The 26,168-nt window shown below is 43.8% G+C and overlaps 1 protein-coding gene across 1 annotated transcript in view; it reads left to right on the top strand.

The window, feature by feature from the left end:
• Positions 1–26,168, top strand: part of LOC144723440 (latent-transforming growth factor beta-binding protein 2-like) — a 135,100-nt gene that overhangs the window by 90,459 nt on the left and 18,473 nt on the right. Inside the window, exons 18-30 of the mRNA XM_078602201.1 lie at positions 2,301–2,432; positions 5,472–5,594; positions 7,345–7,464; positions 7,995–8,120; positions 8,656–8,772; positions 9,220–9,342; positions 12,315–12,440; positions 13,682–13,822; positions 14,633–14,716; positions 15,460–15,522; positions 16,503–16,688; positions 19,973–20,041; positions 22,768–22,896. Of these exons, the coding sequence (XP_078458327.1) occupies positions 2,301–2,432; positions 5,472–5,594; positions 7,345–7,464; positions 7,995–8,120; positions 8,656–8,772; positions 9,220–9,342; positions 12,315–12,440; positions 13,682–13,822; positions 14,633–14,716; positions 15,460–15,522; positions 16,503–16,688; positions 19,973–20,041; positions 22,768–22,896 (1,539 nt within the window). The remainder of the gene's footprint in view (positions 1–2,300; positions 2,433–5,471; positions 5,595–7,344; positions 7,465–7,994; positions 8,121–8,655; positions 8,773–9,219; positions 9,343–12,314; positions 12,441–13,681; positions 13,823–14,632; positions 14,717–15,459; positions 15,523–16,502; positions 16,689–19,972; positions 20,042–22,767; positions 22,897–26,168) is intronic.

The raw sequence follows: 26,168 nt of genomic DNA, 5'->3' as shown, positions 1-26,168 counted from the left end.
CTGTGGATAATGTGAGGTATGGGTAATGGAGTTGTGGATACGTGATGTTCTGCTGTCTTGTTTATTACTACTCTGGCTGAGTATAACATGTCTCAGTAGTAATCTGATTTTACTGCTTACTAATACAATAACCATGCCCAAACATACAAAACTAAACTCGCTGCATTCATCAATAACACTGCATAACAACATCAGAATATATTATAAATAGGCTGACATTTATAGAAATGACCCGTATTCAGAGCAAAGAGGGCGATGGTGCTGAGAGATTGGCTTTGTAGTTGGGAGATTGGATTTTACAATGTGGGGCCATGAGAAATCTGGAACATTTTAGGCGGATTTACAAATGATTAGGTTTTTTAAACTGGCATATTAACATTTGGAGACATCGTGTATTAAAGGACGATCTTCAAAAGTAAAAATAAACAAAGTCACTCATATTGAAAGCAACATTATAACATTTCTCTGTAACAGCAACAAAAGCTTAAATATGCTTTGTTGTATACATACATAAAATCAGTTATATAAAAGTAATATTATAAAATATTACTGCAGCGCTGGATCATGGTGATTGTTGCACTGAGGCAGACTCCTTTATTATGCTGAGTATGATTGCCATGATACTGTGATACTTTAATATTTCGCACGATAAATGGTCCACAATAATGGTCGTTTCTGTTTCGTCATATAAATGTTTGTCATATTTTATGTCCTGACAAAATCTACGTAGAATTATTAGAGCACAGTAACTCAAGTTCTAACTGGATAGCTATTGACCATTAAAGTTTGCCCAAATAATTGACGGCTTGGTGGTGATGTGACTTCATCAGTTTTGTAGTTTGTGTAATTGTTCAAAGGTTTATTGTGTAACTGTCAACATGAGCATTATAAGTGCCTTGTGGCAGGCTTAGACCATTCAACTGCTGTTGCAGAACTTTTAAGTAAACCTTTATTTGTTCTGGAAGTATAGCAAAGCACATAAACGATGCAATGAAACTAAGATGTACAACCACAAAGTTACGGGAAACTGATATTCGATAATCATAATTTCGTGAAATTAGTATTGTATCATGAAAAGTAATATCGTGGCAAGCTATAAAACAACTATTTCCCATGTGAAGCCATACCAATTATAAATATTCGAGTATGTGTGAACAAGTCTGCCTCAGCAGTTACCTAAACCCTTACAGTGTATGCGAAAGGACTGAGGAATTTAGAAAATGTGAAAATGTTCACACATTTCATGTAGTTTAGCATTCACCAATAGATTTCACTGAGAAAGCAAATGGAGTGTGTGTGCTGATGTACTCCACTGAGTTACACGACGCACACGCGCAAAGGAATGGTGCTATATGCTCCCCAACGATGCACACACATGCTCACTTTATTGAAAACACAAGTCCTGCAAGACACACAGTTGTTGTTTTTTTACCAGTGGACGTAGATGTTTAGGCCATGACATAATCGGGCAGGAGCACTTTTTGTTGCCCGTTAAAGCGGTTTGTGGTTGGAGCCCAGTGGCAGCCCTGGTTAGTGCAGCCAACGGGGTTTGCATTGATGAATACATCAATGAAACACTCTGCTTGTTTCGCAGTCAGTTGTTTAACGATCCCGTGGCATTGTCTGCAAAATATCAGGCCACGTATTTGAGCGTCACAGTCCAAATTTTCAATTTTTTTATAATCACTCGTTGATCACTTAATTGGCTGAAACCACAGTACACACGCTGCCCCGTACTGGGAGACTATGCTCACCTGTGAAACATAGCGCCTTCACGATAGCCTTGTGCTCCTACAAGAATGGCGTGAATATCTAATGTACACAACTGTCATTCTTATTATCTGCAAGTGTGCTGCTGCTGGGAGTGAGGAGGGCAGGACAAAGTAAAGAAATCACATGGGAGCCCCATGAAGCCTGAATGTGATCCAATCACGTGGCTCAGAGTGGCTGCCCACTCTCCCTATGGCCACGATGCTTCAACGTTATTTGGAAGAGATCATCGGTATTTTTTTGATTAAATGTAATTCTTTAAATATGTGGAATGTCAATTTTATTTTTTATATTCTATCCGGCACAGTTTTGCACAAGTCTCCCCCAACTACCCCCAAAGTAAATACATTCGATGCGCTTTGCGTTAATTTATCTGCATGTTACATCTCAAACCACATTTCTTGGGGGGTGGGGAACGATGGGGGGCAGGGTGCAATGGCTAAAACTCCAGACACAGACACACACACACGTGTAAAGCGATACTACTGCGTCCTCTGTCCATTCCTGGCACCATCCCTCTCCCCCTCCAGACGTGGACGAGTGCGAGAGGGCGGACGCGTGTGATGGCAACGGGCGTTGCGTCAACACGGCAGGGGGCTACGCGTGCCACTGCCACCGAGGGTACTCGCTGTCCACCGACAAGGGCAGAAAGACGTGTCACGGTTCGCCCCCCCGCCCCCACCGCACGCCGCCCGCGACTGCCTCAGAAAAAAACCCCAAAGCCGTCGCTTTGTTCTTATTTTCGCGTGCAATTCACATTTCACTTTATATATATGTTCCTCCAAAACACCGGGTACCATATTTGCACTTCTCCCAACACGTGTTATTTGTGATACTGCATCTTGCCGTAGTTGATAAAAGACTTTTCGCGATTTGGGAAGTCCACAGAAGTCACCTTGAGGAAGAGACTCGCCGCTCCGAATTGGATGTGGAATGTATACCACTGGCCTTCAGCGCTTCAAACAGAGATGGCCACCGTTCCATAACCTTTGAACAGAAGAAACTTTTTTGTTTATTTTTATATACTAATTTATTGGCTAGGTGAGACTCAAATAAACGTTGTGTTTCGTTTGCAAGGAAGAATTGACCAATATAAGTACAAGACCAACACTCGTGACTACGATATCACCACCCTTTGTCAATCCACCACTGGCTGAATGCATCCCCATGACATTTTGGTGACGTGGGTTGTTGGCCCATACTTCACCACTCTAGTCAGTGTGGGTTCATATTCTTGGTTCTTTCGGTAAAGTCACGTAGATACAAAAAAACATTGAAAATAAGAAAGCAAAAAATCACCACTCTTTTATTTCACGTTAACATGCTAATCTCTCACATTAACACAGCCACTTCCGTGCCCTCGTCGAGGAGGCCGCTCTCCTATCTTACAGTTACATGCTAATTTCTTACATTAACATCACTAGCCCCGGCCACTTCTTTATGACCCTTGGGCTACACCCATTTCAAACCTTTTAAAACAGTCTGCTTCAGCAGGAGACCACGCTTTCCCACTTGATGACGGACGCTTGTGTTGTGGCCGAAACGTCGTGATTTATTTCATTTTATACCTACGTGACTTTACCGAAAGGACCAAGAATATGAATTCCTGCAGTCACGAAAGTTTTAAGTCAAAATTCAGTGTGGGTTGTTGGGAGGCCGTTCAGACATCACCCACCAGTGATGTCAGCTGTCGCCGGGCATCAGACTGGCAGCCAGGTTCACAGTGCGGTGCACAAGCCACTGTGTGCCATCTTGTTTGTCTATCTCATTTGTGACTTGGTGCACGTGACTTCTTGGTTACGCAGTCCACGTCATGACATTGCACACTTAATTCACATTTGCATGCAACAACGAACCAATTCTACATCCACACGTCCCCAAAACATCCACAATTCATCTCAAGTCACGGTTGGACGATTGTCAATCCGTGTTGGACCGTGCACCACCATGGCATGCACCTAGATTCCTTTCGTAATTGTGATTCATTTTTGCGTAACTCGTAAAATAAAAAAAATCGTCGTGGGTTTCCTAAAAATGAAATTCTTTTTTTTTAAACGGGCTCGCGATGCATTTTTCGTTCTGACAAGAGCGATGGCTATAGATGCGCTCCATTCATGTGTGTAGCGTTAGTCAGCGGAGCTGACAAACAAATCCACCTCACTGGCGCCACAAACTTGGGTCTCTGGCGCCGCGGAGCAAGAGCTTAGTGGAAAGCGGTGGGGGGGGGGGAATAATTTCAATGTAGTGGCACGCTCACCCTTTGGCATTGCCGAGGTGTGCTTCGAGAAAGGCGAGGCCGTGCGGCCGTGCATGTGTTTGGAACGATGACCAAACGTTTCAGATGAATTAAATTGCGATTTTTTTTCACCGTTTTTTGACGTGCCTGATGATTCTCGGGGGCACTGGCCCATCTCAAGGCAAAAAAACATGATGCTTTAGCTCCCACATATGCTTGTTATTTCCTACATTTTTGATGTATGTGAAACATTTTCAGCGTCTTTGTGCACCGTTGCACAAAAAATGTTTAGTGCAATGTTGCTTTTTTTGATAAATTTTACTTATGCCAGAGGAATGTGGAATTTCTTACCAATGGCCCAAAAGATGTACAATCTAAATTTGAAACAAGGAAGGAAATTTCTGAATCCATTTTAAACTTGCGTTTGTCCTCAGAATAATGTTTTATATAAATGTGTACAACTTGCTGTGACATATGAATCATAAACGTGGACATTTATGAAAAAAATAGAAGAACGACTAAAAGGTGTTTTATAAAGCAAGGTGCTTCCTGGGAGTTACTCACGGATTGCTTTGTGTTTAGCGATGGGGGTTCTTTAAAAAAAGTTTTGGATAGCCCTGTGCATGAATGTATCCGGTTTACGCATGGCTAAGTTCCAAATAGGCACAACTTTATTGTAAAATGTTATTTCTATTGAATTATTATTACAATAGCTATCGTGATCCCTACCCTGCCAGACAGACACAGACATATAGACAGAGCTAATGCATTAATGATTTAAACCTTAGTTGGAAAACGTTTAAAAATAAATACAAACCATCAAAACAACATAAACATGGAACACAAGGTGTCCACTCAGGTGGCCTGAGTGTTTCACCTGTACAGTGTAGTGCTTATCACTTCCCAAGAGAGGATTTCCTAGTTGAGAAGCTTCCTGAAAATTGGATACAATTGTGGTCCCAAAATATTAAAGGCAATGCTATATGGTCTTCATTTAATAATAGTAACTGACATTGGGCTTTGTATGCTTTCCATTGACTTAAGATAAATAAAATGTGTAATGATAATACGGTGTTAGTCATTGGTTATGCTTCCTTGAAGCTAGTGTGGAAGAGTAGCCGGAAACCCTCAAATTTTATGGGAAAATCTTAGGTTTTCCGAGTATAAAATCTGATGTCATATTTGATTTCGGCACCCGTAAACACCTCCACACATACAACCTTTCATGGGCCTATAAAGCCATACGCACTTTATTTGTGCTTAATTTCAGACCTTCACTCATCATAAGTCGTTACAACAGTTACTCATTCACTCCCTAGTGGCCACTTTGGGATATACAGACATCAAACTTTTGATAGTATAACTGATAACCTCGAAAACTGAAATGATATGTATTTGTGCACATGTTTATGGGCATTTGTTTCTTGCACTCTTTATTTTCTGTTCTCGTCTTCCCGTTCTGTAGATGTAAATGAATGTGAGAACACCATCCTGTGCCCCGGGGGACGCTGCCTCAATCTGCCAGGTTCACACAGGTGTGAATTCTGCGATCCTGGCTATCAGATGAGTCGGAGGAAAGAGTGTGAAGGTTGGTTTTCAGTTGTACATATACGTATGTTGAACTTCTTTCGCACCATACGCAGCCAACTGTGCTAATCGGGGTTGTGGGGGAAGAACAACAAACTAAATGTATGTTTGACATGTTCTTGGAAAACACACGAGGTTATTATTTAGACACGTCTCACACATCTAGACTAATACACGATGCATGTATGAGGATGACACAAGCAACATTTTCAGAGCCAGATGTTGCAATCAAACGAATCTGTCCAGTGGGTGAAAACCCATCAGCACATCCAGCTCAGGACTGCACATGTCCAGAGCGAGTGCCAGCAAGCTAGGGAATATGTTCAGTGGGCAAAACTTGGACGGTGCAGCTGGTAAGACTTTGCACATTCCTGGAAGGAGAGCCAGCAAGCATGTGAGTCTGTCTTGGGCAACATTTATCTACTCTGCTCCTCGTGATGCCCACATCCCCCCCCCCCCCGTACAGCTTTCCTTAATTACCAATCATCAGAGTACCTTGGTAACCTGATTTGCCAATGCATATAAAACAAATTATGTGGTGACACTGCGTTGGCAGTGGTTCGCAAAGCACAAGAAACTAACACAAAAACCCGTAGGACTTATGTCAATAACACTGCGACCTTAAAAGGAAAACGTATGTAGAATGGGCGACGTTTTGGGTAATTTCACGTCTTCACAGCACATGGAGAGGACAAACAGGTGGAGTGGATAAGAGAAGGAGACTGCGTACTCTTTGGCTCTTTCGGAAAAGTCACGTAGGTAGAAAAAATAATAGATCACGACGTTTCGATCGCAACACAAGTAATCGTCTGCAGGTGAAAAAGAGGGGGAAATCTGCGGAGGCAGACTGTTTATAAAGGTTTAGAGATGGGAGCGGCAGCTAATGTTAAATGTAAGCTCGGCTAGGGCCAAGCTCGGCTAGGCTTGGAAATTTGAGAGTCGGCTAATATTGGCAGGTAGCAAGGGAACATCAAAGCTGTTAAAACTGTACCTGGTTGATCACGTCCTTCCAATGATTGCTTAATTTGGATGGTAAATACCAGCCAGACGTAAAATGAGACAGCTTTTGCATTTGTAGGAATTCTCAGCAAAAGTCGCCATTAGCCATTATCTCCCATCCAAAATGACCATAAATAAATCTACCATTGAGTTGTAAATTGTGCCCATTATATGTGTATATGTGTACAATGTATATTATGGAAAAGGATCATTGTAGTTGATTAATCGTAATGTGGCCTGACCCAGGGAAGATGCCCGTAAAAAAATATATTGATTTAGCTCTGTCCAGAAGAGCATAAGAAACACTGTTGAGAATTGGGAGTTATTGCAGGAATTTGGTTTGTCATTTAGAAAGCCAAAAACAAAATCTAATTGAATTAATCACGGATCGAAAATGAAATGACTAGAGAATGTGATATCGTGCAATATCCGTGCACAACTACTTGACGGATATATTTGAATAGTGTGCAGTGGCATGTGCAACATGCAAACGGCATGCCGAAGACTTTTGTGACAATTTGCCAATGCCAAAGCAATTTGAAAATAGGGGGAAAACAAAAACACAGAAAAGAACATAATAACACAAGTATCTGTGTCTATAAAAGAACAGATGAGCTCATCTCAGGGAACGGAGCAGGAAATGAGCTCAGAGGGAAAAGAACAAAAGTATATGTGTATATATAACAACAAATGCCCTCAACTACATCGCCCCCCCTCTCCCCTCCCCTCCCATCTCAACCTTATTGCTGCAGATATTGACGAATGTCAGAATCCCCAAGCTTGCGTTAATAAGAGGTGCGTGAACATTCCTGGGGCGTTCGAATGCGTCCCGTGCCCTAGTGGCTTCAAGGCGGCTGGAACAAAATGCGAAGGTAGGCCAACTTGTGTGCAAACAGAAAGATTTATTATTTTATTTGTTTACACACTTATATATTTGTTTTCAGTGGGGGTTATTTTATTATAGTTGCTTACTTTAGTTGGCCTTTAACATTTGTTTTAAATAAACACACACAATTGGCAAAAATAAATTTACGCACAAAGATAAATAGTGGCGGATTTAGTTTTGTATAAATGTATCATTGTTCCAATTTCACTGTGTTTGTCGACTGTCAGTGTTTGTGATTCGTTTGGTTAACCGAGTTAGCGAGATGCATGCTTTGCAGGGGAGCGTCGCGTTGCGATGGCTGGGGCACAGTGCTCACACTGAAGTCTAGCTTTTGTGTCCAGAAAGATTCTCCTCTAGGTAAATTTACTTTGGTGGAATTGGGAGTTCTGTTACGGCCGCAGCATCTACATCGGATATTCGATCACGTGGACACACACCGTTGATGCTCGAGCTTGTGTATGAAAGGCGTATTGCCCAGATTAACAAAAACATCTTCCTGCTCATTCGCCGCGGCAGATGTGAACGAGTGTCTGAACAGCACGGCGGTCTGCAGGGACGGTCGCTGCATCGACCTGCAAGGGTCTTACAGGTGTTCCTGCAACCCGGGCTTCACTCCGTCCGGAAATGGAAAGCGCTGCGATGGTACGCAATTCATCCGTGCGGACACCGCACGCACGACGGACATCTGTGAAAAAGAGCTTCGGATGAGCTCATCGGACTGCTCCAGGATAAATACAAAAAAATCTGATCCTGACACGCACACACACACGTACATACACACAACTCGTGTGTAATTTTTCCTTACATCAATGCTCCAGAAATATCTCCAGGTCTCGAATTTAAAATAAAAAAAACACCACAAAAGGAGCAATATAAATCTTAAGTGAAAGGGATTTTTTAATGTCACATGGTGACCCTTATAAAAATTAGTAATTTGTGTATATATATAGACTATCCCCCACCATTGTAATTAACAACCGTACTTGGATATTGCACACAAAAGTACGAGGAAAGAGAGGAGTATTGGAAGACAGGAAATCGGTGAAGAAAGATCACCCTGGCAGAGTATTGTTTTGGCCCTATTGCCGCTAATGAGCTAATGGAAGGGACAGATTACGACGATGTCTTCTCGCGCGCGCAACATGGGATTCACGTGCACATCTACGTGTCTACGCAGACGTGGACGAGTGTGCCGAGCGCCCGTGCCAGAGCGGCGAGTGCGTGAACACGCCCGGCTCGTTCAAGTGCTCCTGCCCACCCGGCTTCCAGCTCAGCGACGGCACCAACTGTCGAGGTGAAACAGTCTCCGGCACGCTCACGCGTTTCATGTTGCAAGGGGGGGGGGGGGTAAGAGGACAAATGGTGTGTCCCTGAAATTGCTTGCTCACACAACCACTGCCGGCAGAAGGGCCTCCATTCGAGAGACGCACGGGTGGGCCTCTCGAGAGGCTATTTTGGCCTACTCTTCCACGCTTGGCTACACATCTTGGAATAGGTGGGAGTACGCACACTTTAGCCCAGCACCACCCACCAGATTCGTGTTTGATTATTTTATGGGGACATATTTTGAGCTTTTGATACATGTTATTAATATATACATTACAGTTGCATTTAAAAATGCACCAGCAGTGGCACGAGCAATCAATTAGAGGGCTGCACCTTTACCTCTTACCCAGGCAATGAGCAACATACAGGGGTGACAAGTGGTAGTGATTTTCCGTCACTTGCTCGCCTTGTTTAGATATCGATGAGTGCAAGACAGGCAACGAGTGTGAAGGCGGCACCTGCATCAACACGGTGGGATCGTTCCAGTGTGGATGTCAGCCGGGCTTTGCAGCCCTCCCCGGCACAGACTTGTGTGCAGGTACCACTGCGGTGCCCCTGGCACATTATCTTCACCAGAATTGTGCTTGAGATTGAATCACATATTATCTCATGTCTCCCGGAATATTTTCGTGTCATCATATCTGGAAGAATAAAAATAAAATCTGCATTTAATGCTACATTTTTAAAAATTTCCTATTCATCCCCATGTGGGTGGTTAAGCCCCTTTACAACAGGATGTTGGCACGTTCATATCCGAAACGAAATGATTGTTACATGAGTGTGATGCTTTAGGACTTACACTGGTTGAATAAGCTATGTGTCAGCATCCCAGCATTTTTGCATGCTTTACAGTCCAATTAGTATTGTGTGTGTGAGTCTGTTTTTTATTATAGCATGTCTTGATCATGTTTTTTGCCAAAATGAGCTGGTTCATTGCTTTATGGCTTTTGGGCACTGGCATTTTCACTTGCACTTCAAAGTGCATGTTGTTTGAATTGAAGATGTATAACCTCACTAAGAGCCATTTCCCAGGTTTCAGGGTCTGATTTAGCTTGGCCTTGAGGGTGTTGACAGCTATATTTGGGGCCCTGTTTACAATTTGAAATGGCATTGCTTTCATGTTGTTCAGAGTGGTTTGACAAAAAAAAACATTCCATGTTTCCCTTTTAGTATTTTTTTTCTTCTAAATATCAGAACAAAGCAAACTTCTCTCTCTTTGGCTGGGGCATCTGGTCCTAATTGTGTCTAATGTTCCCTATTTGGGGCTTAATTTTTCAGGGTGCTTACACGTAAAATGCATTCAACTGCTCTGTTTTCTTGATACTGATTCACATATAATTGCAGGATGTGGCTTTTTGAGATTAATAATTTTGTTCGACTGTCATAAACGTGCTAGGATTATATTTTAAACAAATTGCTAAATGCTTGTTCCTGTGTCCCATTAGGTTATTTGTTTTATATGGTTTGTGCAATTGGTTTGGGAGTGTCGGTGCCCGTTTAATAATTTAAATGTGCAGCCACTGCATTGTACTGCATTTTTTGTACATCGTGTTAGCGGAGTCTCACTTTGTTGTATTGTTAAAAAACTATTCTGATGATGCAGTATTCGTATGAATCGCTCGCGAAAATATCAAAGCTTAATTTTCAGGAGCGTAAGTGCATGTTGTTTGAATTTCAGCTGCATTCTCTTACTAATAACCGTTTCCCAGGTTTCAATGTCTGAATTAGCCTGGCCATAAGGGTGGTGACAGCTACATTTGTAGGTAGCTACCTTTGGGCAGAGTATGAACGAAGGCCTCTTAGGGTTCTTGGCCATTCACTTTGATTGTTATTACATGCGGGAATTGGAATGCCCGGAGAAAACACACACACACGCACGCAGAATGGAAAATACTCGAGCTTCTGCACAAACGGGTCAGCAACCTGCTTCTTTTGTTACCTGTTGAGAGAACATACAGGTTGTGACTGCACTTCTAATCTTTCCAAAGTCAGATCGATATCGCCCAGTGATCATTGATCCTCTTGAGAGCAGCCTTCCGGCCTCGTGCAGGCTGTTCGTCACACCGTGACTCTCTCCGGCTGCGTGACCCAGGGCGCATTCCTGCACATTGACTGCAAGTCCGCCCCCTCTCAGTGGAGGAAAGAGGAGGGGAAGGGCCTTCTTATACTTCGTTTTTTATTCCGTTTGTTAACACATCAAAGCGGCGGAGACTTGCCATTTCCCAACACGGGTTCAAAAACACAGACATTGCTCCTCCGAAGACTGGAACACCAAATAAGAGGGAACAAATAAATTGTGGCAGACGTGACGCAATTCCAAGCAGAACAGCTGCGCGGGGTGAACATACGCGCCAGCGCTCACTGCTCGCTTGCACATTAATTTGCGTATTTAGTCTTCAGGATTTCATCTGCCACATTGTTTACATGCTCGCATGTAAAGCCGTGTTTATTGCTTTCTTTATTACTTTTTTTGGTTTTTATCTGCTCCTATATGTACTAGTCATACACAACAAGTGCATTGATGTTTTGGGGAAGCGGTGGTGCAATGATTAGGCCACTGCTCTCAACCCCACTTAACTAACCTGACTTGCCCAGTGTGGTGAAGTATCATCAACCGACCCTTATGACCCATACAGAATGGTGAAGCCTTCATCCAGCTCTGGGCTAAACAGCGGCTATACATTACGATTATTATTTATGTCAGTGGTCAATCGCCTTGAGACATGAGTGGAAGGCACCTTAAAAATAAATGTAAATGATTAATATTAATGAATTGAATATGATGTGTTATTCTTTATATACATTTAACGCTCCATCTTCAAAATGTATCGTTCACATTTGCCGTATCTGGTATATTGAGAAAGTTGAACAAATTAAGCCCTTTGCTCTGGGTATATGAGCATTAATTATATTCTTAAGCTGAGCGAGTGCATCAATAGCCAGTTGTGAGATGTGTTCATCGCCTCATTTACGAGTTAGAGTTCCGAAGTGGAGCAAGATTGCACCTACCTCTCTTTTACCCACAAGAACTCATAAACACTTCCATTCTTCCCTGCGCTGACCTCACATTTGTTCATTTTGTCCCTCAATGTTGTTGCAATTAGGAAATTTGACCTCACAGTACAGTATTTCTTTACAGTGTTACGTGCAAATTTACAATATGTTTTAATTATTAGTGTAACAATGGGGTGTAACAATGCTTCCGTTTTTGTTGAGCCGTAACACATTTCATAACACTGATCGTATGGGCATTTAAACACAGTGCATTATTGTGTTCCAACTTACGAACAGTTCTACTTACGAACATATCTCCGGAACAAATTAGGTTCGTAACTTTACGTATATTTATTTTGGTATTTTATTACTTGTCCTCTATACTTTGAACTTCTCTTGCATTCTTTTGCATTGTTGTTGTAACTCTCTGACCCGCCCTCCCTTACTGGAGATCCGAGAAAAAAAAGAAGCTTCTTCAGGATAAATCATGATTTTGATTCTGGTGTTGCTCGGCAGATGTGGACGAATGTGAGAATGCGACCGCGTGCAGCGAGCACCAGTACTGCGTTAACGCGGTGGGCTCGTTCCAGTGCCACTGCGACCAAGGATACCAGACCGCGAAGGAGGGACTTGGCTGTGTGGGTACGTAGGCCACACGAGACGCCAAGAAGGCACGCGTCACCCACAGCTGCCTCTGTCACAAATGCGCTTTGATGATCGGTGCTCCATGGTGCTTTTGCGCGCAGTTATTCGTTATTAAAGTTGAGTTAATGGACTACCCGCACCCAGTGCGGTGTGTGTGCATAAAGTAACTGTCATATCCGACCTTTTCACATATCCACCTGTAACTCAGTGCCCACTGAGTCTGGTATGCGATATTGTACAGTTTTAGAAATACGAATTCTAAAAATGATTCACGCTGCCAACCACCTTACCCTGTTTAAGTCGAGGCTGAAGACCTTCCTCATTTATTTTGCTCAGCGCTGATGGTCTTTTCCAAATAAAACGTCTTCAGTCGTACCTTATCTCATTCTCTTTATGTTTATGCGTCTAACTTGTAAAACAATAAAGCATTTGTGCAGTCCTTTGTCAAGCCACTCCACTGCTCGCTAGATGGGGGCCTTCCCATACCGTCTTGGAGTCACGGTGTATGCTTTACCCTGACTCCACCACGCTGGTCAGTGCGGGTTGGCGATGGCAGAGGCCCAGGTCTGGTTCAGATATGGCTCACCGCTGATGTTAGCCATGGTCAGACGTTTAATTTAGGTAGCTAGATTCACAGCATAGTGAGAAAACTACTGTGCTGCAGCTCCACCAAAACGTAGTTGTATCACCATGACATTCCACTGTGTAAACCTTCATCACATCTCATCCACAGAGGCAATGCACAGATGAGTGCTTACCCTGACTAGGTTCTGTTTTATCTAAAACGCACCGCAACTTTGTCCTGCCAACTAAAATACCAATTGATGAGCAGACAATGTCCCTTTCATGAATCTGTTTCTCGATGTAAAAAATTAAAGTAAAATTTTCACAACCCATCAGCTCGCAATGATGCGAATTATTACTTTGCATTCGTAAACCAATGATGTCAACAGAACAGGAACTTAATGTGGACTCACACCTTTCCACCCAACCAAGTCACCTACCCCTGCCTTCTTCCCAGCGAACCCTATCCTACCCCGTAATTGTTTAATATATGGGGGGAAAAAGTTGGAAAGGAATTTCATTTATTTGATGAACGCAGATGATAAAACAGAAAGCACACCTGGGCAGGTTTCTCCGGTACATTTTTTTTTATTGTTATCACCGAACTACAAACGAATCTTTCAACGAGATGAACTCATCCCGACAATGACGCTTCCCCCGTCCTCTCGTGGCAGATATCAACGAGTGTGAGACGATCACCGAAGTGTGCGGCTCGGAATTGTGCGACAACGAGGAGGGCACCTTCCTGTGCATCTGCCCGTACGACTATCAGGAGTTCGACTCGCAGCTCGGCAAGTGTGTGCCGGAGCCCACTGGTGAGAAGCAACCTTCTTTCCCACGAACAGCGTCCGGCACAAGCCACACAGCCCATGGCACGGCTTCTCAATGGCATACGGGCTCTTGCCACAGTCGTAATATCCTGATCGATCTACTAGGTGCTCATTGGCTTAACCCAACTCAATGAGATAGCACTACAATACTCGCAGGAAGTGAGATCGACTTTTACACTCCAGCAAGGTCCCTGAGAACTTCAGATCGCCTTCTTGTCAGCACTCCAAGGTCAAGGCTAATTTCCTGGGGTGATCGGGCTCTTACCAGAGCAGCTCCCCCCCAAGCTTTGGAGCGATGCTTGGCCTTTGCTAATGAGACAATCGGAGTCGTTGGAGCTATTGAAGTCTGTCTTGAAAACTCACCTCTTTAAACTGGCCTTTACCCCCCACTAGTTCTGGCCGTTGACCCCGCAGGCTCTGTTTAATTCCTGCTTTCCATACATGGTGGCGCATTGGGATCCACGGATGAAATTCGCCTCACAATGTAAATTATTGTTCTTATTACGTCCTTAATTTTCACAGGACAGCCCCACTGTGTCTCGAGACTTTTTTAAAGGAGAGTGCCGCATTGAAGTGTTTCTTCAGCACCATTTATTAAACAGAGTTTCATGTGGGAGGAAACCAGAGTAAGCGAAATAAAACTGTCGCTTACGAGGGTGAACACTCAACAAAGTCATCTCCACCTTAGAGCCCCACGCCTACAACACCTGGGAGTTCTTGTGGTGCTAAATGTTGAGAATTGATTGCGTGGCAACTGCCAATTCTGTCACGTGCGCATTGCATGTTTATCGTCAGCTGTCTACGGAATCCCCTCCACTCCTCAACCACAACCACTGCAGGCTGGAATCCACAACTTCCCAGGATACTCAAGATACCCAGGTAGATCTTCTTTCGTATGGCTGTTGTAGATGCAGAGCCCCAACTACAAGTTCACGTTGAGGTGGTCAAGCCAGACAACCGCGTCGGTATCGCCGTAACGTCGCCTTCGCATTTGTGAATTGGGCAGTGCATCGTTATATGTCGTATGCTCTGTTCTGGATGACCACAGTCGCACATTGGAGAGTTCTTCATTTTTCACGTGTGCATCAAGTATTCGCATCTGTCATGGTTTGTGCGAATGCGGTGATTTGTTGTTAGGTGAGGAAAAGGGATATTAAAAGCAACGCTCTTTATTTATCCAGCAGAGACTCACCGAGTCCCAAGACTCTTTCACGAGTGCCCTGCACTTGCACGTTTTGCCAATTCTAGATTTTCCAATTCCACTAATTAATTCCAGTGTTTTGCAAGTGAGAGGAAACTGGAGGACTTGGCGAAAACTTGCCCGTACAAGGGAATAAACACGCAGAGCTCCACACAGATGGATGAAAGAATCGAAATATCTGTACCATTTGTGGCTACCTCACAAGCTCAGCAGGTTGAGAGTTGTGTGTGATCTGCTAACCCTTGCTGCTTGCAAAGTGCTGAATCACGGGCGTGCACAGCCAACGTGCCTGGCTGCGTGAAAATTATCTCGCTGCATTCGTTCACACTTACATGGCAAATGTTAGTCACTGTCAACATTATAAGGGCATATTTTAAATGATGTTGCTCAATGTTAAACCTTGGTCTTGTTTCACTCCCAGAATTTGTGGACTCATCAGAGCGCTATCCACAGCATCCATATCGACAAGAGCCCAGACTGCGTGGTAAATACTCAAGCCCCATACCTTAATCTGCAGAACACCTGTAAGCTGATGATACCTAAGCCCAAATGTAAATTGTGATAGACATCACGTGTCCTACACAGATGACACATAGATACCACAGACTGAAGTTACAATTTGCACAGCAGTCTAATGATAGTACTTGCCATTGAGCGAGATTTTAAAGGAGGTGATGGATCTGACCTCTCTGGCATTGTAATGAATTGTCATAATTCGAGGTGGCTATTTAGTTCAAGAATATAAATTTTTTTGTCTTGTTTTTACGGCCTTTTTTATTTCTTTATATTTATTTCTGCCTCATATTTACAGTTCTATTTTCTCTTTCAGCTTAAATGAATAGGATTTTCGTTTTCATATACTTTTCATGTATCAAAAATTATTAATTCTCTCTTGCATAACTCAATACATGAAAAGCATAGGAATACATGTCAATCAATGAATTTCTACATCATTTCATGCCAAATAAATACAATTATGTATTAGTTCCATGTAAAAACACATTATGCAAAAATAATAGCAAGCATTACTTTAGGGCTTTCTATTGTCATTGAATAGAATGATTATTTTGGTTGATCTATTCAATTGATTGGGCAATATGGCTCGTTCCCATATTTGTTTCTCCACATTAAAATATTTGTTTTTGTTCCACAACCCATCGGCCACACGGCCTTCAGGGGACTGCATCCTATCAGCAAAACTGGTTCAGTAGAAGCAGAACTGTGGACTATGAATAAAAATGACATTTCCACATGATAAGCCATTTCGTTCAGCTATCCTTTGTGTCCGTGTCACTTCAGAAAAAGACCTAGACAGCTCAGTGGGCCTTACCTGGTTAAAATAAATACAAAGTTTGAATGTAGTTTTAAAATGCGACGTGTGATGCTTGCTTCGCGATTATTTTGGGTTGAAGTGGAGGTGAATCATCATCATCATCGTCGCGTGCTTCCCCATTGCCCCGGCAGAGCCGGTGGGCGTGCCTGCAGCCCACGTACCGGCCGAGAGACGCGAGTGCTACTTCAACCTCAATGACGAGAACGTCTGCCGGAACGTCCTGGGGCGCAACGTGACGCGCGACGAGTGCTGCTGCACCGTCGGCGCCGGCTGGGGCACCGACTGCGAGCCCGCGCCCTGCCCGCTGGAAGGGACCGGTAATGATTAGGGCACAGGCACGAGCCTGCACCTGAGGGTTGCCAGCTGCCCTGGTTTTTACCAGGATCCATAGAGTTAGACACGGTGGCAAGATGATGTTAACTATCTCGCCTGGTATACAGGAGGTCGTATGTTCGATCCCGTTCCTGGCACCTGTATATTTGGACTGTGCATGTTCTCCCCATGGTCGTGCAGATTGTTTTCGGGGTCCTACAGTTTTTCCCTCCACGTTTAGAAGAATGCATTTAGAGTATTTGGCTGATATAAATTTCCACATTCTGCTATCTTTGCGGCCAGGTTGCTTCCAAAAACGAGTTATATAGCTCAGTGGGCCTTACCTGGTAAAATAAAAATCCTTTAGCTTTTAGGCATCCGTGGTGAAGGTGTCATCGTTCCTCACCCCCTCCCGTCTCCCCCACCTCATGCCACCCCCAAGATAGATACATCACCACCACCGCCCCTTCCAGAAAGTGGAGCCACCGGCCGCCAATGCTTGCTTCGTTTCCATCACTTGGGCTGCCGCGTTCTGCAGGCGCCCCCTGTGGGCGGGGGGCTCGGGGCAGCCGCCCACTCCGCCCCCACCCCCAACCGTTGCCATGGCAATGGATCGTTGGTTCTCTTCCTGAGGCAGCTGTCCCCAGACATCCGTTATTCTTCCATGGACACTGAAAGTCCACGCTGTTTGTCAGCTGTGGGATATTACACCACTCGGGACAATTCGCATGTGTTCGTAGTTCTCCCGGAACTGTGAGATATTCTTACCACGATAATGTCCTGGTCATTTTGTACCTCAGAGGTGGCAACCCTGTGTTTACCGCTTGCAACAACAAAGAGAAATTGCCAAAACGTAATCAAAGGACGAGGCTTCATCGAGCAGTGGATTGATTAAAGGGCCGTAAAAAGCAAAGAAGGCAATCCCAATGACAAGCGCGCTAATGTTGTTGATGCGCAGCTGGGCTACGTGCCACGGGCTATCTGACCCGAGTTTGAAGCTTTGTTCATGATAATTTTTATTTATTTAAATCTACAGCCAGGTACCTCGTGATTGTGCTTAGTTGTATCACTTCTACGGCACTCAGGCCTTGCAATACACGAGTGCAGTGGCGTCCCGAGAGAGCGATAATTCTGCACCTGAACGTGATAGGAAAGTGTTCCTTATTAATGAAGTATTAACAGAATTTGGACTTCCTCGGACACAGCTTAGGTACGTATATACAAAGTAAGAACTCATTTACATGTGGTGTTGTGTTTTTCTTTAAGCCACAATCATGTTCCCTTAAAATTCTGCCTCGTAACGAATTGATCCCATTGAAAACCGCTTTCATATATCGGATGGAGCTTCCAGGAAATATCTGAGTGCGGTCCCGGTTCTGTTTAACAGCATCTGGTGTAAAGCTGTAGCCCCGACTGATTATTCCGTCTTCAGATACACTGGTCGCTTCCTCTCCAGTCTGTTGCCCCTTTCTTGCTCTTCTATTGCGAGTATAATTGTCACTTCTTTGAAGAACTCTGAGAAGACTGTCTAGGTCGACTGTAAACTTCTGCACCGTGTGCGTTTGTCTCATTATGGGACAAGCATCCATCTTTCCTCTTTCCTGTCACAGATCAACTCTGAAACTCACGAAAACGACGTGTGTCTCCCTGTACTCGTTTACTCTGATGATTGAAGTATCACGTCAACTGCCACCTACACTCCTGGCGCTGCTTATCGTGAAGAACAGCTGCTTTGTGTTTATAGGTCTAGGGCCTCTGCATATCAAATGTAAAAATGCAAAATGAATTAGCCACTGTTGAGAAGCATTAACCCATTTGAAACGTCTTGGTCTATTTAAAACAAATCTGCCTATCTTGTTGCTTTTGACATACCTATGCACACTGCTGGATTAAGACTGTTCTCAAGATGGGTAGCAGCAGGGAGCGATCATGTAGGATTTTGAAGCATTTCTTTCTGTAAGATCCCTTCTTCCGCTATTTGTTATGCTGACATAGCATCGCCTCCAGATTCCTACACAATTCTGTTTTCGCTTTCTCAGGAAATTCTGAGGAAGAATAAAAAAAACCACTCGCACTTTTTACAAAAGGATTACGGGTTTTTTTGCTATAAAAGTTTACGCGCCCCCTTTCTCAGTTTACAGGGAGCACAGATTAAGAGCACATGGGTGGCTCACAGCAATGAGCAGGGCCTCAGAATTACAGCCACGATCAAGTTTGGCGCTCAGAAATTCTGTGGCTCGGTAAAGAAAGCACAGTAATGTTTGATATAAATGACCCAGAGAGATACTTGCTCTGGAATGCAATTACACCACCTCGGTTGAAATATGTGCATTATAATGTACAGAGGCATTGCAAATCTACTGCTGGATGAAGACCATCTCACGTTACGTGTTTGGCTGTGGGAGTTGTTTGACCATCACCTAGCCACGCTGGTTCAGTGCGGGTTGGTGAAGGGGTGGCCCCAACTGTGGTTGGATGTCGCAACTCGGGTTGCTGATTTCATGGCGCAGTGTGTTAGCCACTGTGCTACCACGTCCCCCCCCACCCCCATCGGGATTGAGTATATTGAATGTGACTGCTTGAAGCATTTGACTTCTAATATTGAATGCATTGCTTTAGTCACTGGACTATCTTACCGGTAGAGTGGCTTTTGAGCTTATTTGGAATAAAGCGCATGCTGTACTGAGGAACATACAAACCTGTGCTTGTAAAATAAATAGAGGTTAAATGTTTGAAAAATGTATGGCCTCTTCAATAAACACCAGCTCGAATGTACAGGATAAATTAAGTCTGTTTGGTGGAAGAATATACACCCAGAAATTACAGCACGGGGAGCCGTGTCAGAGCACTGCGCAGCTGAATCTCGCGTTCACATCACTGCTGTTGACAGCCGGCCAGCCAAGCGATCTGTGAGTTTTGTACTTTCCAGAGAGTTTATTTCCAAGCTGATCTGACTTGCCGCAGTGGTACATGTAAACCCTCGACGTTGAAAAGAAAATTGCCCTCATCTCGTCCTAACAAGTAGCTTGCCCGGACGCTGCCGGGATTTTCTGGCATTACGTTGTCTGTGGTTTTGAACTGGAAAGAAATAGTTTTTATTATTATATATTTCTTATTTTACTCTCGCTGCAGCCAACTGCCAGCTGTTACAACTACCAGCTGCTCTTGCTTCAGATATGTAACATCAAGGCGCCCATTGTTAATGGGCAGTTACCCTCGTAATGACAGTGTGTGTTCCACATCGTTGCAAGCCATATGGCTTTGCGTTGTTTGTTGTTGAATCTTGCAGGGGAATTTAACGAACTTTGCCCAGAAGGAAGAGGACTCGTCCCAAGCCCCAACGGGAGAGGATATCGAGGTTGGTATTGAGTTTGATTTTGAAATGTTGTGCAATGTGGACTACTGGCATCATCATAATCACTATCACCACCACCACCACCACCATTTATCACCTTAAACGTCATCAGCACCCAACATTTAGAGGTGGTTATTGCACCTTTGTCATTTCAGTCAGCAACTCGCTCACTTCGCGTCGCCTGTACCTCATCGCGAGGCCTATGATTCGGTAACTTTTCATAATTAGGCATCACAATTCAAGAACGGATTTTTAAAATGTAACCCATTACGTGCAACAAATTAATCCCAGAGTGATCCATTCTTTCGCGCACAATTCCATGAATTTATTGTGGTCGTAACATATCAATCGATAGATCGTTGCTTGCCTACTTGTTAACATCTTTATGATCACATTGCCGCTCTATTTTCTGAAGGGAAACGTACAGGAGTCTCAATATTCTTGCTAGGGGGCTCCCACGTTGGCAGTTTGGCAAAAATCCGTATTGAATGCCTCTGGTCTGCTGTCATCATCGGCATCATTGTCATTGAGCATATCTTCATTGACAGACACCTACCACCAGGCATCAATTGAAGCCCATCAATCGAAGATCTGTCATCATTGTCATACACCTGACTCCACTGTCAAACGGTGGAATGCTGTGTTTACATTTTGGCTTGGAAATATGCCTTTGTACTTCTAACTTCTAAGGGGAGGAATGTGCTCAAATTGGCCAGCACTGCCTGCCGTGTTGAGCTGATATGGCACACGCAGTTATGAGTTTGTGGGAAGCATCAAAAAGATGAATGCGCAAAGTGTATCGAAAAGAATAAACTTTGCCAGGCCTGTAACAAAAACATCCCTTTGAAGATGAACCATGTTGTACTCGAGTTACAAGTCATTTCAAAAGATCATCCTCACTGTTTGTCTTTTTGTGATGAAAAATGTTCGTCATAGGTACAGTGCTTTATTGACAGAGCAGATAAAAGCAGCATTATGATGTATGTTTTGCTGTTAATCAAAACAATGCGAGAAACACTCACACGAATTCGCTGTCATTTTAATTGTGCCATATTCTACATTGTCTTCATGCATTATATTATCGTATTGTCAAGATGATAAGAGAGACTGTCCCCCTCCCCAGTATTATAAATCAAACGATGGGGGATTTCCTCTTATGATCTAATATGTCTGTGTGTGTCACAAGAATTGTATAACTTTATTGACACTTCACACACGTTTGTGGTGCATTTTTCACTATTGTGCTTCTGTGACATCATCCATTATGGCTTGTCCTCTCTTTGACAACTTAATTAATTTCCCTTTTTCGTGAAACGCTACAAACGGCACAGGTGTGTCTGTGCAAAGTACACGTAACGGTGGTGTCCTGGACCCAACTTCTTGAACTTCTTGTCAGTTCGCCTCCGAGCGATGGCTCATTTGGCCTTCCGAGCACGGGTTGTTTTCTTTGCAACCTAAGAACTCAATATTTAGCAGTGGTCGTACTTGGGGCAACCGAAGGTTAGGGTCCTGCATGCAGGCTTCCTCTAGCTTTGGTGCAACTAAAATAGATACTGTACTCTCCATTCCCTTTGGCCCCGCAAACCGCAGGCTAATTGCCGAGAAATGGAAAAGAAAAATATTTTGGGTTGAGGTTACTGACCACGGTAATGCGCGCACATGTCTCGTGAGCGCGTGCGCGCGTGCGCTCACACAGATGCACAGAATGCACTCTGTAAGAAAGTGCAATATTTGAGTCATTTTACAAGCTGCTTTGCTTGTTTGATGTATGTTCTTTGACTGCTTAGGTGTGGTCAAAAACCAGCAGCACCAAAATATCCATCAAACGAGAATAAGATGTTGTCTTCAGATGATATGGTCTGGGAGCTATTGAAAGGGCTTACCTGCATCAAGTAAAAGTTTGGCCTTCTCTGGTGAATCTGTAAGCCAGCAATAAACAAACCATGCAAAAGTCCGTTACAAACTGAAGGTTGGCCAGATCGAAGCCACATTATGCCGCTGACACCTATTTTAGTTTCTGCAAATGCCCAGCGCATTAAAGCATTGTAGCACGTACGATATACAGCAAATGATCTGATGCATGAGTAGAGCACTATCCACAATGTGCCATACGTACAGACGCATCACTGGTCACAATCATTATCTGAAACAATGTCGTATCTTGTTTGTCAAGAGAGATGAACGCTGGTCCACTGTCGTGAGAGAAAACGATGCTTTGAACTTGGCTTGTCTGATATATACTGCACTATGCATGATGCAAGTGGCTCACAACAGTGGTCAGGAGCTTGTTGGCTGCCTCACATACGATGGAGAACTTTTAAATACAACTCAACTTTCTTCGTGAGAAAGCTTGATCCGGTTCGAGAGGCCTCAATTTGTAACACAACCTGAGCCAATCAGAAATAAGTAAGGGCAGCAGGAACTGATGCAATCTCCAGAATTTGCTAAATCTCCCCAAAAAAACAAACAAAACTAAATTATGATTAAACAAAGGGGGGTATGGATTGTTTGGCGAAAGATTATGGATGATTATTGGGGGAAATAACCCAAAGTAAAACTTTTTTGTTTTCATTTACATCACAATTTCTTGTTGTTTAAAACTTGAAACTTATAGACAGTAATCGTTTTGTGAACTGTTTCAAATAGCTAAATTAAACAGAATTACGTGAAGGAATAGACATAGCAGTTGGTCTGATAACACCGTATGTGGGGGTTTTTTTTGCCAACAGATGCCGATGAATGCACACTCTTTAGCCAGGAGTTGTGCCGAGACAGCCTCTGTGTGAACACGCAGGCTGGCTACGAGTGCTACTGCCGCACCGGGTACTTGTACGATCGGAGCAGGCTGCACTGCGTGGGTGAGTCACATCACCAGCCGATGTCGCGCAACTGCTTTTATTTCTCATTATACACTGCCTCCGTGTGTTCAAGGTCTCCTCACAATCAATGAAATTGTCGGCTTTCATGTTTAAGACACTGGGAGTTGAAAGATGGTTTGTGGTCTGAGCAGTAACGAATGCACACGTACCTATCCTAATTAGAACCCCGATCAGAGCGCTGTTGAATGCCGCAGACAATGGGCAAACGTGATTCAACGTGTGCTTTCATGGGTAAATGGCATTAGTATTTAATGTACACACAGATATTAGCACAGTGAGTCGTGCATTGCGCTATGAATCCAGTGACCTTAGTTTGGGAAGGCCTTGATCCAACCGTGGATTGACAAAGGCCTGCAACTTACCTATGAGCCCAGTTAAGATTAATAAAGGCCTGTGAATTAATTACTTACTATTGATGAAGAGCTGTAATTATTATTATGATCATTATGCGTACTCTATACAGTATACTCTACATTGTAAACAGAGATATGCGCCCTTGGCCCTCTGGAAAAGTCATACACTAAAAAAAGGAAGCTTAAGAAAATTTGAAAAATGCCCAAAGGTTATTTAAGAAGCGTTGCAATTATAGAAGGGTTAACAAGATCACGTTGGTGGTCATGGAAATGTTCTACTTCAGTGCCCCCTTGGTGTGTGTGTCCATTTTTCCAAGTCGGTTCTGGCCCATCTGGTGTGTACTTATCCCGCCCTCCCTTCCCCCCAGACTTTGCCCTGGCTGTTGAGTGCGCTGTTAATTTGGAAAAAGAAATTCACCTAAATGTTAGGACGTGTGGAATTTAACCCAAAAGTGGCCCAGCCACTGATTTATTCAATGACGGCTGTGTTCATCTGTGGCTGCCATTGGCCATGATACGCGATACTGACTATTGTATTCGTGAATATGCGTGCCTAACAAAAAAAAATCGATTGCAGAATGCAAGGAATTGTAAGCACAATTAAGGGCCAATTAAAGACAAATTAAGGCCATGTGGATGAAATCTTTCTCATATCTGTGGATATTGCTGTATAGTCAAAATATCCTGTGGGATTTTTGCATGAAAATGTTCAACATTTTAAATCATTATCAGCCATGCGAAAGAAGTTCAACATCTATGCTCAATCCACTGCAGGATGGCTTTTCCAAGCCTCTGCCACATCTCACGATCCTAATAATCCACCTCGTATCGGATTTCATAACTCCTTCTCCTTGGTTGACGTCCTCTCTGGCACGTTCCAATACCCTGGCTGCCGCTCCATTATTGTTCTTGACCATCAGCCACGATCCCATGCAGCGAAGTGTCTGCCAATGGTCAGGAAAAACATATTAAAATGTGATTGCTTTAATTTGTGTGTTGATTTGGCTTTTCAGCAATTCGAGATTCATTTTAGTTTTCCCCTTACACGATACAATCATTCAAGCATGGTAAGTCGGAGTGTGCATACGAGTGTTTTGTAATTAGTTTACACAACCCATGCGGTCACTCGAGGTGCTGCATTGCACCATGATGTAAACAATAAAAGGAATTGACTTTTTTATCGGATTTATGAAAATCATTGAGATGACGAAGGGGATGGGAAATCGCTGTGGACCCATTACAAGAAGCAACCCTGTAATTGCTTGCTCACACGATTGCTGCCAGAAAGGCCTCCAATGTGGGGAGCTCTGAAGAGCCCCGCTGGGGAGTATCAAGAGGGGTGCATCATTACAGGCCGAGTGGTACGCTTCCCTTTGTCTGTTTGTAGATTATGTAAAAAAATATGTAACGTGGACAAAAAATGCAGATAAAAATTCACTACCAGTCATATTGTAGACACAAAAACACGAAACATCTTGGTCAGCTTCAGTTTTGGAGCATCTTATTATCCTTCAGGGTGGAGCGGTGGCACAGTGGTTAGCACACTACGCTGTGAACCCGGTGACAAGAGTTTACTTTCTGGCCACGACTAACACGAGTGGCGAGTGATATCTGAACTGGAAGCTCTCCCCTCCCACCACTTCACCAATGTGAACTGACCAGTTTGGTGAAGTTTGGTCAAACAACCCCCACGTGGATTGACAAAGGGCTGTACGTTATAATTTGTTAATTATTGACCGGCACCCATGAGAGAATGATTTAATGCAAGGTCTCTTGGACAAAGTGTTTATATATGAGAAATGAGGACATTTGCGTGGTGATCCACGTCATATGCCACTTGCGTTCGTCATCGCCAATTTTCACAGAACAGCTGTCAACACCCAAACTGCAATCGAAGGGACACGTGTGGCAACCTCGAGGTAGAATCCCAGTGTTAACAACAGTAAATTCACGTTTTAAATTTTGTGGATATGTGTGCGTGTACACTGTGAACCCGGTGACCCGAGTTTGATTCCCGTTCATGGCCAGCACCAGTGACGGTTATCTGAACCGGTCAAGGGCCTGCCCTAGGTCGGCGCAGCCTGAAATTAATACCTAGTGCAGTGTGTAAACATCGCCACTGGGGAGACAAAGGCGGTCGGGCGTGGTGCTGGCCCCCCACACCCTCGTGTGCTGTGCCGGCCTTCATAGGTGCTCGCTAACAACACTTGCCCCAACAGTCTGTTGAGGCTGTATGGGAGATCTTTGTCTTCGGTTGACACCTTAGGAGTGCATCTGGGTATGTCCCGTGACCTGCCAGAAAGCCTTGACACTTCACGTGGCCTCAAATTATTACAATAATTAATTATAAATGAACAAGCATTGCATTGACGTCACCGCCACTTTGTGACGCACAGCAGCAGCAGCTGTTGTTGTTGTTGTTGGTTGACAGCTTTACTTCTCTGAGTTCCCCACTCCATGTGTCAAGAAAAGTCCTTGTGGGTGAGTTCAATACAGGCCGACAAGGATTAACAGTGTCCAACCATCTGACCAATCTAATTCTGGATCGTCGGCTGCAGGATTTAAAGATTACTTTGGGAGGGCATCGCATTTGATTTGCCACTGTTTGCTATTCACCATTCCCCTTGGCGAGAGGTGCTCCATTATGAAGTCTGTAGCCATACGCATCTTGTTTGTCAGACGTTGAACAGGGTAGTTGCTCACTTGCAGTAATTGGTCCCAAGGAAGTGTGCCTGCACGCCTGCTTTATTTCACTGGTCGGTTGGCATCCACAGCTCAATAAACGGCCTCTCATGAAGAAGCCCCTCTACCCTGTTGGAAAGAAAGTGACGTGGCCCTCATGCTTATTTATACTCACACACGCGCATCGTCTGATTTATTTCGATGAAGGTGCTCTGT

The sequence above is a fragment of the Lampetra planeri genome, chromosome 18 (genome assembly GCF_965212315.1).
Source record: "Lampetra planeri chromosome 18, kcLamPlan1.2.h2, whole genome shotgun sequence".
In the NCBI taxonomy this organism is placed as follows: Eukaryota; Metazoa; Chordata; class Hyperoartia; order Petromyzontiformes; family Petromyzontidae; genus Lampetra; species Lampetra planeri.
This window is presented reverse-complemented; position numbering and strand designations above follow the sequence as displayed.